We start from the raw sequence: 16,999 nt of genomic DNA, 5'->3' as shown, positions 1-16,999 counted from the left end.
TAGAGATGTGAATAAATGACCAAAAGACTGGATCAATATTAAAATTTCCCTAACTTCTCTAGTTTGGGAAATACTTGTTTATTGTAAAAGAAAAAAGAATGTCTTTACATCAGCCAAACTTAGATTTATGTTCCTACAGGATTATATAGAAGCTGAGAATAAGTTTCTAGTGATGAAGATGGTGATCCAAGAAAATGAAATTTGTGAAAATTTTATGTCTTTAGCTTATTTTGGACGTGGTTTGCTTCGATGTGCTCAAAAGAGGTAAGGATTTTAATTAATAGTTAGATCTTCCCTGTCAGCTTTCTGCATTGCAAAATGGGAATAAAGTTTGCACAGTATACCAGGTATAATGACATTTGTGCTGGACTGATTTTTTTCTTCACCTGTTTTTACAGATAATAATTTCTGTAATGCACTTGAGAATATTATCAAACTTGACAGGTCATGACAATAAGAGGCAATATAGCATAGACATTGGAATATGGACTTTGAAGTCTGACAGACCTGGGTTCAAATACATTTTCTACCACCTACCTAATCTTTGATCCAAGGAATCTTAATGTTGCTAAGCCTTATCTTTTTTTATTTATTTATAAAATGAAACTAACAATAATGCCCACCTCATAAGGATGTTGTAGGTGATTAACATAATGCCCAGGACACAGAAATGCTATTCTTAATAAATAAATGATGGTTGTAGTTATTATCACACTTGGAATAGGTGTTTAAGGTATAAATGAACTCATAAAACATCAAAACGGTTCAAATGCTGAGTTTGGGAAGTGTTGTGTATTATCTATTTAGTGAAACTGTACAGGGTAACCAATATGGACTAGCAGTCCATTCCCTATATGGAGCTCTTTGGCCATTTGTAACATCATTCATTCATTTTATTTGCTAAGCATTTATCATATTCTAGGGACTGTGCTAGATTTGGGGATTCAATTATTTACAAATAGATAGTTCCTGTTCCCATATAACTGATACTATTATAGATATTAATCAAATAAGTTATGCAAAATAATTATGAAATGTGATAAAGAACTATGAAGGAAAATACAGTGAACAATAAAAGACTTCTGGAGCCCCAGTCTGGTTCTGGGAATCAGAAGTCTCTCTGAGGAAATAATGTTTGCTTAAGATCTGAAGGGTGAATTAGACAGTTTACTTGTGCAAATCCTTATGAAGGATTACTGCTTGGCCCAGCCATTGGACACCCTAAAAGCATAACTATCTGGTAGTTCCCTGATTCTTTGCTTTATCTTCTATCCTTTGGCATGCTTGCTTTTTACTAAGGTATCCAGAAGATTTCCCACTTCCTGTTCACTAGTATGATGTTATCAATACTAGTCAACTGTGTAATGTTTTGCAGAATGTCAGAATGATCAAAATCCCTATAGTCTGTATTGTGGAGAGAATTAACATAGCTCTGAGACAGGACAACGAATGTGTACTTCTGTCCTTCCCTCAGATATGTGAACTACTTTTATTCTCTTTACTTATGGACATTGGAGAGAATTCATTTTCCATATTATTGACAATAGAAAGCCCAGTCATATGGCATTATTTACTTTAATAAACGACCTATAGAGAACAACCACCACTGAGCTGCCCTTCCCACTCTGTATTTCTTACTGTATTAGTGGATGGAGTGTCATCTAGGTCTTTCCGGGGGATATTGTCTAGTGGTGGGCTCTGGTCTTATGCACTAAGTCTTTCTAACATCCTTATCTCTCTGAGCTTTCTTTTAATACTTAGCGAAGAAATTTTCAGCATTTCCACTTCAGTTACTATAGGCCATTGTTATGTCCAAGCTTCATATAACCTTCTTAGCAGCATGTTAGGAATGGTTTCAGGTATCCTTGCTAGGAAATTAAATCTTGACTTATGGAAGAGTTGTCCCATGTCTATACACATGTCCCTGTTCAGCTATATATTTGTCCACTGGTTCAGCACTCTTAAGATTCACTCCCACACGTGTTCCTGCCAGTACAGACTAGTCAAGTTCTGCAATTCTTAGATGAGGAAACTTTTCCTTCCTGGGCAGGGGCTCTGTTTTCCCATTTGGACTTTGCTTTTACCCGATCCTAGATATATTAATCTGTAGGCAATGAGTAGAGATAGGGAGGATCTTAAGAAGGAAGGCGTCATCTTTTGAGACATGTACCCCAGGTGATATTTTTGTGGGGTCCCTAAGTAAAGGAAATCTGCTCTCCTCTAGCAAGGAAGAGGTCTTTGCCAGCCAGAGGGTTCAGAGGAATTGAGGGATTCACTGTTTTTAAGCATAATCACCCAAATGTCCCCATTCCAGATCTCAGAGTCTACTTGTTTCCTGGCAGATCCCCAGTTTTCACAGATGGTCCTGTTTAGGCTCTGCTTTTGGTCTTTACTGTTGTTCTACCCTCATGGTTAAATACTGGGCCTCATTTTCAGCATAGTTTGTCCTTATGTTTAGGGTTGATCGGGATTCTTTATATGTTACCATAGAGGCCTTTTATCTTGAGTTAGTAGTAGTCCTGTCAAGGTTATGTATTTCATCTCTTTTATGGTTTGTTACACCTTGTGATTAAATCTGGGACTGATTTTTAACACAGATTATCTTTATGGCTACAGAAGATGAGGGTCTCTTTTAATGCTGCCATAAAGGCCTCTGTCTTTCACAGTGTGTCCTGAGTCAATAGTTGGCTGACCTGTGCCTGTCATTCTCTTTCTTCAAGGCTTCCAAGACAGTAAACAAAAGCCAGTCAACTCTACAATCCCTTTAATTACCATGGTCCCCATACTGTTCAAGTGAGCTACTACATAATCTATTGTCTCCCCTTCCACCTGTTTTTCATCCCAATCTACCACAGGTGAGAGTCCTAGTATTTGTATTTCTATAGCATGCCAGAGGTTATCACTACCCTACTTATCACACAAAAAATAAATATTAATAATGAGTTACTTGTCTTATTTGTAAACTAGTTACAAAATTACATTCAAACTAACCTTATTTAAAATGCCTTGCAGATATAATGGAGGACTGCTAGAATTTCATAAAAGCTTACAAGAAATAGGAGATACAAATGATCATTGGTTTGACATAGAGCCTATGGAAGATGAAGATTTACCTACAACTTTTAAAGTAAGCAACTATTTAAGAATAACGTTTTATTTCTGCCTAATCAGAATCATCTTTGATAAAGTGCAGGTTATCTTAACTATGTCATATTCTATACCAAGCACATTCTTTAATTGGAAATTAGTTTTTTATGTAAGAAACAACCTTGATTTCATTACGTAGTACGGAATGTGAGTATGATTGAACAAATAGAGAGAAGTGAGGAGGCTGTGTTAGCATTTCTAAATAACAAGACTAAAAGCTTTATTAGTCCAGTTCTTCACAGGGCTGGAGCTAAATGCAATAGTTAACTTATTTTTTTCAAATTATACATACAATTATTTTGTTGTTGATTTAAATTTTAAAAGTACTAAATGCTTCAGAAAACTTGAAAAATGTAAAAATGCCTGAAGGTAAAACTAAAATTTGTTCGTATTTCTTTAAATGGAAAAACCATTGTTAGTATTTTCATTTATCTCTTTCCAGATAGTCATCCTGCTATGAATAGTTTATCCTAAACATTTCAGTTTTTCACTATTATGTAAAGTGATCTTTGTGTATTTTTTATAGTTTTCTTAGGATAAATTTCTAAAAGTGGAATTGTGAACCCAGTGTTCACACACTTGTAAAGTTGCTATATCTTTATATTTTCTCTCAGAAAGTTTGTACCAGTTTATATTCTTAAGACAGAGTATGAGAGTTTCCATATTTCCACATCCTCTGCGTATTCTTTACTTTTTGGATAATTTTTATCTATTTGATAAATCACATTGGTCACTTTTTAATTTGTTTAATATGAACATTAACCACCGGTTTCTCTTGGTTAGTGTTGGAATGACATACCTCTTTCCAAACTTTTACTTTAAACCTTTTTGGATCCTTATATTTTAGCTGACTTCAAGGCCAAATGAATTCCTCAAAATAAAAAGAGTTTCATTAAATACAAAATTCAATTTTCCAGGAAGCTATAACAACTCAAAATTTGTAAGATAGCTTCAAAATAGATGGGACAAAAACAGATAGAACTGAAAAGAGAATTTAAAAACTCCCAATCACAATAACGTATTTTAACATACCTATCTCAGTAATCAATAGAATAAACATACAAGTTTTGGCATTTGTCAGGATAACCAATATGCCTTTTAACTTTCACTTAAAGTAATATAATTTTATACATTTGAAAAAAATTGAACTTCTGTACTTATCTACTGAAACTTTACTTGGTCTTGGTTGTTTTTGTAACTCTGAACATTGGAAGCATATTTCTGTACCCTACTTCTGCTCATTAAGACAGTGAGTGCCATAGTGCACCACTGCAGTAGTCCCATTGCCAACATGGTGTCTTGGGGGCCAGTTCTGGCAAAGACGCTCCTGGCTTCTAATGATTTCTTATCTCTCTGTATATAGGTATCAGAGCAGGTAATTCTTGATAGGAACATGCCACTCTAAGTTCTTCTATAAGTTAGGATGGTGAGGTATAGTTTCAAATAGAGACTTTTTTCTTTCTCCATGCTCATATTCAGTAAGAAATCCAGTATTTCTATTTTAGCACCTTCCTGTCTGTTGTTTACTTTGAATGAGGAAAATACATTCTACTATTTTTTTAAAAAAAAACACAGACTGTGTCTTCATAAAGGTATGTTACTTAAATTACTTAAAATTATGTATGGTAAGTGATATATATTGGAAATGATATAGTCTCTTATTATTACTAATTCATGAGATTTATTTTTATTTTTAAAATCTAGGATCTTCTCAATAATTTTATCAAGACAACTGAAACTAATATAATGAAGCAGACCATTTGCAGCTATCTAGATTGTGAACGATCTTGTGAAGCTGACATTTTAAGGAACACCAATTATAAGGTACCATAAATTAAATTTAGATAGAAATTATTTAATTATGCTTCAAAATAGTGTTTAAAAGAGTACTTAGTTTAATTACAGCGGTAATGGAGTTGAGAAGCTGTTTGAGTGTCTCTGAGAACTTAGAGTCATAATGAGCTGCAATTGTTTGTGCTCTGTGAGCCAATAAAAGAATGAATTGGTTTTGCTCAGGTTTTTGTAATATTCACACGTCTCTGAAGTTACGGTACTCCTGCTACCATGCAGTGCAAATTATCTAAAGTAGTCTGTATAGATAGAAGTGGTATTTTCTGTTCATTTATTTAAAATTTATTTTACTAAGGAAAAAGGTGGTCATTCTTCAAGAATTATGTTACTATGAAGGTGATCGTTCTCTCTGCTGTGGGCCTTGGGGAGAAAAAGCATAACTAGCCTTGACTTGAAGAAATTCAACAATCAAAGTACTTTAAGTCTAGTTCTCAGGGGTCTGTCAGAATAAGACTAGGAAATCACAAGATAAAATGAGATGTGATTATCAGTGCAAATCTGACACCACTTCTATAAGATAACAGAAATCTCTGTTGAAAGCCATGGACTCTGGAATGAAGTATGTAGTAGGGAGGGCTGCCTGAAAAAACATGTTTGTGAGAATTATAGCGGGGAAGGTTTTTATGTGTCTTTGTTTCTGTAAAAAGGAAAACTCAGAAAGACTGAAAGAATATATTTTATATTTGGATTTTTACAAATAAAGATGGTTATTAAAATGGAAAAAAAGGAAAGGCATGATGTGTATAGCAAATGGGGTATGTGGGGAGGAGGGGAAGGCCAGGACCTTATTCAGTAGGGTAAGTTAGGAATTAGGAAGGTGGGCCTGGTGAAGTACAATGCTTACGGTGGAGCAAGGTGAGTTTTGGTTTAGGTGACAAGGTGATATGCTTTGGGTTTCCCAGGGAGGCATTAGGGTTCTAATCGCATGGATAGCATGTAGCAGCAGGAAGTCCTGGTCACAAAATTTAGAGTTTTGTCATCCAAGCAGTCTACCTCTTTAAAGGAAGCATAGCTATAGTTTCAAGGAAGGACACACCGGGAAGGGCGAGAAACTTGTAAAGTTAAGGTGGTATTTTCTTTGTGTACATGAATTCCTATTTCCATGTCAACAGCTTACTTTCATTCTTTTCCAGGGATTTTTCCAATTAATGTGCAGTAAAAGCTGCTGTGTTTATTTTCATAAAATTTGTTGGAAAAAGTTCAAGAATTTAAAATATCCAGGTGAAAATGATCAGGTATTTTGTTTTTCCATCAAAGCTTGACTACAACATTTCTTCCTCTACCCTTCTCTCTTTCCCCCTCACATTTCTTCCTGTTCACATCCTTCCTCCTCTATTTTTCTTATTCCATTTTTTCCCGTATTTTCTCTGATGCTTTTCTCCTTACTATTCCTTGTTCATCATCACCATTTATTAAACAGATTTTTGTAGAGGATACTCTGCTTGTTGCTTTACTAAGTGATATCAGCTTGTTCCTTTCCCTATAGAAGTTTAACTCTTAAGAATAGAACTATTGTTGCATATATTTACATAAAAGACATAGAATCAAAGAATAGAATTGCTTAATAAACAGACAGTTATACAATTTTAAGGATCATTTCTATTTTAAGGATAGAGAACAATGATCAATTTTATAGTCTTCAAAAATCTATTTGTGATTATGTATATTTATGTATATTTAGTCATATAAGTAAATTGAACTCTTTGCCACTAAAATTAAAATAAAAGTATAAAGCCCAATTCTATATTAATTACTCTTTGCTGATCTGATGACTCTGATATTTAGTTCCAGAGTGTTTACATTGTGTGCACAGAAAAGCACAATAAAGCAGTTGTGGTATAGAAAGAGCATTGTATATGGAGTTGGGAGATCTGAGTTCAAGTCCAGACTGAGCCACTTATAGTTTTGTGGGGGGTTTTTTGTTTGTTTTTTACATTAGGCTGGTAATTTAACTGCTTTGAGACTCATTTTTCTAAGCCATAAAGTGAGAATAGTAATACCTACTTTATAAGGTTGTTGTGAGGATTAACAGATAAAACATGAACTTGGATTGTTTTACACTGTAAAAGTTATTGTACAATAAAGCATTATTACTCATTTGTTTAAGCAGCATGTTTTTACTTTCTTTGATTGTTAGGGCAATGATTATTGCTCAGCTTTAGAAAGAGAATTAAAAGAAAACTAAGTAATTTAACAAGAGGAAATAAGGTCAGAACCAGAGAAAGCCTCAACATTTTTATTCTTTCCTTTTCCCTGGAATCCATATAGCTAATAGAAATTCAGTATTCCTTTATATGCTTACCTAACTAGTACATTTTACTTGAAGTTGCTTTCCCTCTGCATAGTGACTATATCTTAAGTAGTGATATAGCTACTTGAAGATTTTGTACTAGAAATTATGAGAAAAAGGACAATCATGCATTTTAAATAGGAAAGTCATTTGATACATGAGATGGACTGTTTTTGAACAGCAGACTCTCAAATGTTTATTCACATCTTTTGTTTTATCATCTAGAGAGAAATACCTGCTTCTAACTTTATTTAAATATAATTAGATTTGCACATCAGTAATATTTTCTTTTTTATTGTCTGTAATGTTTTTCGTTTTGATAATTCTTTTTTTTTCTATTGATAACTTTAGAGCTTTAGTGGGAAAAAATGTTTGAAGGAAGGATGTACAGGTGACATGGTAAGGATGCTACAATGTGATGTACCTGGAATTGTTAAAATTTTGGTGAGTATCTTTTTTTTTTTTTTTTTTTTTTTGCTTTCTTTCATTGGAATGTTGTTTTCAATTTCAACACATTTGGGAGTCATAATAGTGTTTTAGCCATATTCTCTTTGATGGTGACTAAATTCTGTGACCTCTATGTATTGCTTTGATTTCTCCAAAGTAGAATTTAAATGGTCCTGAAGAATAAGAAAAAATTTAAAAATAAAGACACACACACACACAAGAGACACAGACAAGCCAAGGATGATAATCTAATCTGTGCCACCTAAGGTTAAAAATACTTTAGACTTACTGACCCTCTTTTAGTCTGTAAGCATCTTCCTATGAAAATATCTGTAGAAATCACATATAGTACCTGTTACATAAAATGTGCTCAAATGGTATTCATTTTATTTTTTACATTAATGAAATGCATGTTGAATTTTCAGTTTATAAGTAAACAGATCAAAATTATGAATAGAAATACATATTTCTTTCTTTATCTTTAGCTATGCTCTTTTTGTATTTCAGATTTGGCATTTAAATCCTTTCACGATGTAAAGTAGAATTTCTTTAAAAATCGGCTCTAGTTTATTGTTTGATTAGGGTTGTTTATGGCTCACCTTGTTACTTCTGTTTTGTTTATATTTGCTACAGCTTCATTCTCATTGTCTTTTTTCAAATGTTAAGGCTAACTAGTGACATTAAAGAATTTTGAAAATTGAACTACTTTAGGGCTATTTTTTTCCATCACTTGCAGTTTGAAGTTGTGAGAAAGGATGAATATATAACCATTGAAAATTTAGGAGCAAGGTAAGTCTGAAATAAAATACTTTGTTTTTTCTGAGCATGTATATGTTTTTCAGTTGCTTCTTTCTTCTGTTTCTGTGACTTGTTAGAGCTCCATTAAATTTAAAGGTAATATTGTGTGAAAAAATTATATTTAACTGACATTATTTCCCCGCTCTCTCCCTACTTTGTAGACATTTAAATTCTAAAGCAGGAAAGGAGAAATTATGTGAACACTTTTTCCTTAAGTATGAAAATAACCTTTTCTGAAATAAATTAATTGGTTGTTACAATATAAAAACTTTCTCCTAGCTTTCAAAACTCATTTAGGCCTCTCAGCGTGTGTGACAATTAGAATCGTCCTGTTGCTTAGATGAGAAAACTGTATTGCAGAGGAATATAAGCTAGGAATTCATAGAGATGTAGAATGTTGCCATTGAAATTAGAAATTTCAATATAAAAAGTTCTTCTAACACACTGTTTCTCTTTTCTTTGGTTTATACTGTTAATGTCTACCATTTTTCAGTCTACCAGGGACATAGCATTGATATCTAAGGTATTAGTTTTCCCTTATAAGCTAATGAAACCCAAATTTTTTTATCTCTATCATAGATCTCACCCTTAAAATGTAGGTCAATCTACCTGCACACTGAAGAAACCTACACTTCTATGTTTCAAAAAGATCTGTAGTTCAGCATGCCAACAACTGGACTTGCAATCATTCTTCCCAACACTGCTCTGTAATATTTTTTAAGTCCAATCAATTCAACTTCTTAAATATATTATAAATGCCTCCTCACTTCCACTAAACTATTTCTCCTCACTTCCACTAAACTATTTCTCACTTGGAATTCTGAAACACCTTCTAAACTGGTCTCTCTTACCTTTCTTCATTCTGTTGTTTCTATAGCCATAAGGGCACTTTTCTAAAATGAAAATTGAAATATATCACTTTTCTGCTTGAAAATCTTTCAGAGGCTTCTCATTGCTCTTAATTAAGTTCAGATTCCTTAGCTTGGCTCTTCAGTCACTTTGGCCCCTGCTGACCTCACTGGTATCATCTCTTGTCATCCTTTTCTTACTGTATGTACACCAACTATATTGGGCTCCTTTTAGTTCTTGATTGTGCCATCCATTTTACCTGTAAGCCTTGCCTAGAATACTCTACTCCTTTGGCTTTACCTGTTTAAAGCTTCTGGGAAGCCTTATTTACATTAGATTAGGTGTTTCTGTCATGTATTCCCTCTACTGTTGCCATTACAACATTTACTAAGTTTTAATACACTTTCTTGGCTCTCTTCTTCATTTAATTGTAACCTCCACAAGGGCATGAACTTTATCTTGTTTACTGCTATAATCCCACAACATAGCATAATGCCTAGCATATAGCATGTATCCAATAAGTACAGGACAGATGTAGAGATTCTGAATTCCATTCTTTTACAATGGGTATGTTACTTTTGTTTTGACAGGCAGTTAACTTGGTTGGATATGAACTGTGAACTCTTTTTCTTGGGTGATGGTTCTAGTCTCAATTCAGATCTTTTGCCTTTAGCTGAGCTGCTTTGAGTTTATTCTACACATGTGGAGTTGATCAGTCAGTCAGAGATGTGGCTATAAATAATTTGTGGTCTCTTCTCTGACTCTTTCCCCTCTGGAATTCCCCCACTCTCTTCAGCAGCCATGATTCTGTGGCTTCAGTTTTCTGGTTCCTTTGGCCAAGGAGACCTTTGTTTACCACCAGGCTCCTTAGCCCCAGGCTAAAAGCTCTAACACTGGTGAATTTACAAACTTATTTTATATAATCCTTTCCTCTGAGCAAGTACCCCACCATCAGAGTTGGTCTGTTCGTTCCACACTTCACTGTCAGGGAGTTGCCTTTTGTAATTTGCCTAGGTATTGCAATTGTTTTCTGGGGGAGATTCCTCTGATAACTAACTGGATCTTATTACCAAAAGTGGAGGAGCTACTTCATAGGGTTTTATGAACAAATGGCAAAATGTTTGGTCATTTTTTATACTTTAAAATGCATTATTGTTATTAAAGCAAATATTTTGTCCCATTCAGTAGGTTGCCATTGCATTTTGTTGATTGTTTCCTTTGCTCTGCAGAAACTTTTAAATTTGATGTAGTTCCACTTGTTTTTCCTTTTGTTGCTTGTGCTTTTGGTGTCAAATCCAAAAAATTGTTGCCAGTCCAATGTCAAGGCAATGTTGCTTTTTTCTTGCTGCTTTCAAAGTTCTATGTTTGCCAATTTAATTATAATGTTTCTCTTTTTTTCTCATTGTAGTCCTTTTGGGATTCAACCCACTTGCAGCCCTTTGAGCCTCATAAATTTGAATGTTTATTTCTTACCCCAAGTTTGGTAAAGGGCTATTATTTTTTTAAATAAACTTTCTGTCCCTTTCTCTTTCTCTTCTTCTGGGATTTCTGTATACATTGTTTCTCTTGTTATCCCATAAGTTCCCTAAGTTTTCTTAACTCTTTCATTCTCTGTTCTTTCTTTCTTCTCTGACTAGGTAATTTCAGATGATTTGCCTTTGAGTTTACTGATTCTTTCTTCTCCTTGATTGAATCTGTTGTTGAAGCTCTATTGAATTCTTCATTCATTGTTTCTTCAGCTCTAGGATTTCTGGGTGTGTTGTTTTTAATGGTTTCTATTTCTTTCTTGAACTTCTAATTTTGTTCGTGCATTGTTTACCTAATTTCATTTGGTCGTCTGTGTGCTCTTATAAATCACTGAAGTTCTTTAAGAGGATTATTCTGAATTCTTTGTCAGATAGTTCAGATCTCCATTTCTTTATGGTCACTTACTGGAGGATTATTACTTTTGGTAATGTCATGTTATCTGATTATTCATGGTTTTGTATCAATGTGTAGGTGTCTGCACATTCGAGTATATGGTCACCTCTTGCAGACTTTGTTTTGGCAGGGAAAGACCTTCACCAGTCACCTCAGCTTGGGGGGTACAGGATGAGTCAGCTGGTAATGTCTAAAGGCAGGTGGAGCTTCCTATTGTGTTCTCTAGTTACGTGAAGCCAAAGTTGGGAGTGGGGTGCTGTTGGCTGGGCTTCATGGTTGGGTGGGGCTTGTGGCTGGGCCGCATGTTCAAGGGGGACTGCTAGGTGGGCTCCCTGGCCAGGTGGGGCTGGTGGCTATTTTCTGCAGTCAGGTAGGGTCACTAGCTATGCTCTGCAATCATCTCTGGTCAGGCAGGTTCACAAGTTTTTAATCTTGGCAGGGCGTTGTTACCAGTTGGATCCTGTGATTGGGCAGGGCTATGCTCTGCAGTTGCTTCTGGTCGGGTGGGGCCTCAGGCTGTGCTCCCTGACCAGATGGTACCACTAGCTCTACTTCACATTCAGATGAGGCCACAGGCCAGGTTTCATGGTCAGATGAGGTCTGAGGTGGTGCTCTGAGATCAGGTAGGGCTGCAAGCTGTGCCCTGAAGTTGGGCAAGGCTGCAGGCTGGGCTTTATGATCAAGTAAGCTGTTGACTGTCCTCTGCTGTTAGTTGATGTTGCTGGCTTGGGTTGGTTCTTGGTAAATTTGAGCTCTTGAAGACATGGACAAGGGTGAAATCTAGCTGAAAAAGAGCTTAGAGGAGCCTTACTAGAATTTTAGTTCAGGAGAGAATCTTTATCACTGGATTCAGTTTTCTAATATATTTAATGGATTTCTGTTCTGTGTTCCTATGGGAAATTGATTCATAGTTTTCTTTTTGTACTGTCTTTGTCTGGATTTGGTATCTGTGTTATGGCAACATTTACTTAGTGTTTAATCCATTTAATAAATTTTGATACTTTTCCCTAACTTTTTTTCTAATTATTTGTATTGCTGTTATGCCAGTTTCTTTCTCTCTTTTTAAAATCACTTATCATTTAAATGAATTGAATTTTCTTAGAATAATTATTGGTAAGAAGATTGTGTGGTGGAGGATGACCTGGGAGGAGTTTCCATTTTGCTTGTTTTTTCACAATGCAAAGATTTCTTTTTTTCTGCTACTACACAGTCCTTTTGCAAATAAGGTAGTCGTGTGATTTTTTTGGATATGAAATCTTGAAATTCTACTTGCCTCTTAATTCCAATGAAAATGACAATATGGAGTTGTGATTATTGGTGGGTTTTGTCTGTTCATTCATTTTTCTCCTTTGCTTTTAAGTTATTCCCAGGAGGAGGAGGAGGAAATACCCACTCCCTTAGCCGTGCTGACACCAGCAACCTTGACTGACTTTGGTATTGACTGTAACAATTTTTTTCCACTTGCAGTTATAAAAAGTTGATGTCTCTGAAAAGAACTGATACTGATATAAGACCGAAGATCAGTTTAAAATTTAGTACAAAAGGTATTATTTTTATATGCCTCCTATTGAAAAGTATGTTAAAAGTTTTTACTTACTCTGCAGGGGTGGGGAACGTCCGGCCTGCGGGCTCTATACAGCCTGCGAAATCTTTTGGTCTGGCCCTGCCAAGGCCTCACCAAAGAGAAGCAGTTCCAGCCATCACATTAGGGGTGAGTTAATTAAATGATTGACAAATATAGCAGGCTAATTTTTAAGTTGATAATTTAGTATGGCCCACAAATGATGTTATAAATATCCAAATGGCCCTTGGCAGTAAAAAGGTTCCCCACCCCCGCAGAGTATCATGCCATTAACCATGTGCTTCTTGCATTTGTCATTCATTGGGATTAGATTTACAGTAGCAAACAGTACTTAGTATGAGCTAGAATTAATGGACAGAAAGATCAGCAGGTGCTTGGGTTTCTCAGTACCTTGGTATTCTGCAGAGAAGTTTGCTAGTCTAGTGCATAGCTGTGACTTCACAATGAGATTGGGCTTCAGCAGATTCCCTACCAAACCCTACTCTCTTGTTGTATTCCCTGTTAATAGAGCAAAACGGAAGGAATGAACATTTTGGGCTCAAGACCAAGTAATCAAAAGTCAGTTACCAGCTGTCTAGGAGTGCGTGCTAGGAAATGCCAGCTGCTTAGCACTTGGATACCTTAAGGGCCCCTGGTCCCATGGAAGAATAGTCTGGTGGCAAACCTTCTTGCTAAGGGGAATGGATGTCCCTGGTCCCAGCCTTATTGGCAACCCAGAGAAACCTCCCTGGGTCATTTGCTTTGTAACCCTGCTTGCCTCCACACAGTGTATGCCAAGTACACAAAGCAAAATACTAAGTTAAAATTCTCTTGAAACACAGAATCATGAAGGATAAAATAATAAAGCTGCATTTTATGGTAAACATATTTTTATGTTAATACAACAAATATACCATTATATACCACATTCTTACCACTTTCTAAGTCATCTCAGTCTACTTCATTGGAAGTGCTACCAAACCAGAAAAATACTGAACAGTTCTATCCCTCATGCCTTATTCCATTTCATTAATGAAATACCCACTTAATGATTACTCTCTTTTTTTAGAGGGTAAGAACATGAAGTTCATTAGGTAACTGTCTCAGACTTTAATAGCTATTTACATTATTTGGAGATTTTGTTAAAAATGTTAGGAGCCAATTCAGTAGCTCTGGGGTAGGGCCTGAAAGTGTCCTTTTCTGACAGGCTCCCATATGGATGCTGATGTTGCTGGTCCATGGCCTACACTTTGTGTGGCAAGGCATTATATCACTTTATATTTCTTGATATAGTTCTGTGTTGTCTACTATGGTAGCCACTAGCCATATGTGTCTATTTAAATTAATTAAAATTAGATACAATTTTAAACTCAGTTTCTTTGTCAGACAAGCGGCCTTTTTAGTGGTCAGTGGCTAGTGGACAGTGCAAATCTAAAACATTTTCATAAGTTCTGTTGGACAGCGCTGATTCAGGTAAAATATAATTGCCTAAGTAAAGTATAATTAAACACTGGCAGTTACTATTCTTGACAGTCTTCAGAATTGAAAGCCTAATACTTTTATGCCATTTGGTTGCCAAAGCTCATTTACTTGAACTGGATGGTTGAAAGACTTCTGTGGTGATTAGTCTTTGTGATTACTTTTGCTTGGGGATGTAATATTTTATTTTGAATTTTTGACAGCTAGACAGATAGCAGCATGTGTATTGAGCGCTGGCTGTGGCAAAGCACTGTACTGTACGTCATTCTTCTGTACTAGTCCCTGTCCTACAGGAGCTAAGCATGTAATATGGGAGACCACATAGGAAAATAGCATTAATGTGGAATGTTTTGACTTCTCAAAATTCATTTTCAGATGAAATGCCTATCTTCAAACTTGATTATAATTATTTCTATCATCTGCTTCATATAATTATTATTTCTGGTACTGACATTGTCCGGCAAATATTTGATGAGGCTCTGCCACCCCCTCTTTTGAAAAAAGAGCTTCTTATTCACAAGAATGTGCTGGAACCCTACTACAACCATCTTTGGACTAATCACCCTTTGGGTGGAGCATGGCATCTGCTTTATCCCCCAAACAAGGAGCTACCACAGTCTAAACAATTTGACTTATACCTCCTGTTAGCACTCATAAAACACTTGAATGTATTCCCTGCACCCAAAAGAGGCTGGAATATGGAACCACCATCTTCTGATCTCTCTAAGTCTGCAGACATCCTGAGGCTGTGCAAATACAGGGATATCCTCCTTAGTGAGATTTTGATGAATGGTCTCACTGAGTCACAATTCAATTCAATTTGGAAAAAAGTTTCAGATACTCTTCTGCGCCTTGGGATGAAGCAAGAGGATATTGACAAAGTGAAGGAGAATCCCATTGAGAATATCTCCCTTGATTACCATCAGCTGTCCATCTACCTAGGCATACCAGTACCAGATATCATCCAGAGGATGTTATCCTGCTATCAACAAGGTACAAAATAATTACTTACTTCAGCCAGTAAACTTTCACTGTGCCAGACACAGTGCTAAGGGCAGGAGATTCAGTGAGCTCACATTCTTGGGAGAATAGACTCATCAAGAACCTAATAGGAATTATAGTGCTAGAGATGTTTCAGAATACCTTGAGAAATCCTAGCCTAAAAGAATCAAAAAAAACTTTCTGGAAAATACAGTATTTAAGGAATTCCTAAATCACATGTAAAAGTTAGCCAAGTGAAGAAGATGGAGAAGAATGTTTCAGAAGGAATCAAGAACAAAGGTATAGACACATAAAAATATAATGGAGGGAACTAAAAGTTTTGCCTTAAAGTAGATTACTAATAAATCTTAAAGAGATTAAAGTAGGGGAGCATTCATAGAGAGAATACATTCAAGAGGATTTCTCTTACCATGTTGAGGGGTTTGTATTTTCAGAAAGGAATTGCTGAAGATTTTTAAGTAGAGGAGTTTTATTCTACAAAATTAAGGATGCCTAAAACTATGAAATACTGGTACTGTGTGTTTCAAGGAAACCCTTTTAGACATCATGAGTGTGTGTTTTTCCTCCTTTTCAGCAGAATCTTGATGCTTATATGTTTGGCAGCATAATTACCCAATGGCCATGGGTAATTAAAAAAATTAGATACCATTTATACAAGTATTTAAGGTCAGCAGTGTATTGATATGGAAAAGACTTCAGACCTCCTCTCCCACATGCCATGGTAGCCTCTCAGGTGTCAACATGGAAAGCGGAGTTCAAGGCACCTCAGCATCACTGAAACCCTTGTTGTGCTATTCTGGGTGACTTTTCCTGACCCCAAGTTATTAGTCATACTATCTAGTGAGCTACTGATGACCACACTGATGCTATTTAAATGTACAACTTCCGAAGCTTCTAGTAATTATTGAACAGGTCCAGATTTTTGTCAGAGATGATGACTAGGTCCCTATCCCATTCCTTTAAGGCTCTGGGATACCATTGTGTTTCCTGCTTAACTTTTAAGAACTTTCTTTGAGCATGAAAGAAGAGAATGCCAAGTTTTATGATATAAGAAAGTCAGGCAAGGACCCCTGACTTATAAATTACAGGCTTTTTTTTTTTATACATTCACTCTGTTGTGAGAGTAAAAGTAATACTTGGGAAAGTGCTTTGGACACTAAATAAATTAAAGGCATTTCAAGAATTCTCAGTCTGAAGAGCTTATTGGTCAAGTCCCTTTAATGGAGACTTTCCTAGCATCTTATATGTCTTTCTTAGTAGTTTTTATATTTGCAGTTTTCACTCATATATCTGATTATTTGATTAATACCCATTGTCCCCACTAAGTCTCTATGAAGTTATCTTTAGTTATCTTTTTTATGTATCATTCAATCTCTAGAGCCTGATATAATATTAATGTGCAAGGAGAATGGAGGGCTGATCAGGATAATTAATATTGCTAAAAAAAGGCTCAAACTTTCAATGGAAGATTGACTTTAGACTTTATAAATCATAACAATTTGCTGCTTGGTTTAAAGTGCTTATATTCTAAAGTGCTTATTATCTATCAAGAACTATCAAAATTTTTGTTCTTTTCTTTCCTTAATCATGGGTTTATAACCTTTATGTTACAATCTAAAGATCATGCCTTGTTTAAACTGGATTCATGAGTGAAA

The 16,999-nt window shown here is 35.5% G+C and overlaps 1 protein-coding gene across 17 annotated transcripts in view; it reads left to right on the top strand.

Moving 5' to 3' along the window:
• DZIP3 (DAZ interacting zinc finger protein 3) overlaps nucleotides 1-16,999 on the top strand; it is a 74,033-nt gene that overhangs the window by 22,618 nt on the left and 34,416 nt on the right. For 7 of the 17 annotated variants that reach the window (XM_081138537.1, XM_081138536.1, XM_081138541.1 and 4 more), the window contains 8 exons: nucleotides 140-264; nucleotides 3,013-3,127; nucleotides 4,852-4,971; nucleotides 6,132-6,233; nucleotides 7,640-7,732; nucleotides 8,472-8,524; nucleotides 12,770-12,846; nucleotides 14,718-15,335. In XM_081138537.1, coding sequence (XP_080994663.1) covers nucleotides 140-264; nucleotides 3,013-3,127; nucleotides 4,852-4,971; nucleotides 6,132-6,233; nucleotides 7,640-7,732; nucleotides 8,472-8,524; nucleotides 12,770-12,846; nucleotides 14,718-15,335 — 1,303 coding nt within the window. The remainder of the gene's footprint in view (nucleotides 1-139; nucleotides 265-3,012; nucleotides 3,128-4,851; nucleotides 4,972-6,131; nucleotides 6,234-7,639; nucleotides 7,733-8,471; nucleotides 8,525-12,769; nucleotides 12,847-14,717; nucleotides 15,336-16,999) is intronic. The other 10 variants (XM_081138528.1, XM_081138543.1, XM_081138542.1 and 7 more) reach the window with 2 other exon arrangements.

The sequence above is a fragment of the Miniopterus schreibersii genome (assembly GCF_964146895.1).
Source record: "Miniopterus schreibersii genome assembly, chromosome: 5".
Classification (NCBI taxonomy): Eukaryota; Metazoa; Chordata; class Mammalia; order Chiroptera; family Miniopteridae; genus Miniopterus; species Miniopterus schreibersii.
The sequence above is the reverse complement of the archived record's forward strand: the minus strand, read 5'-3'. Positions and strand labels throughout refer to the sequence as shown.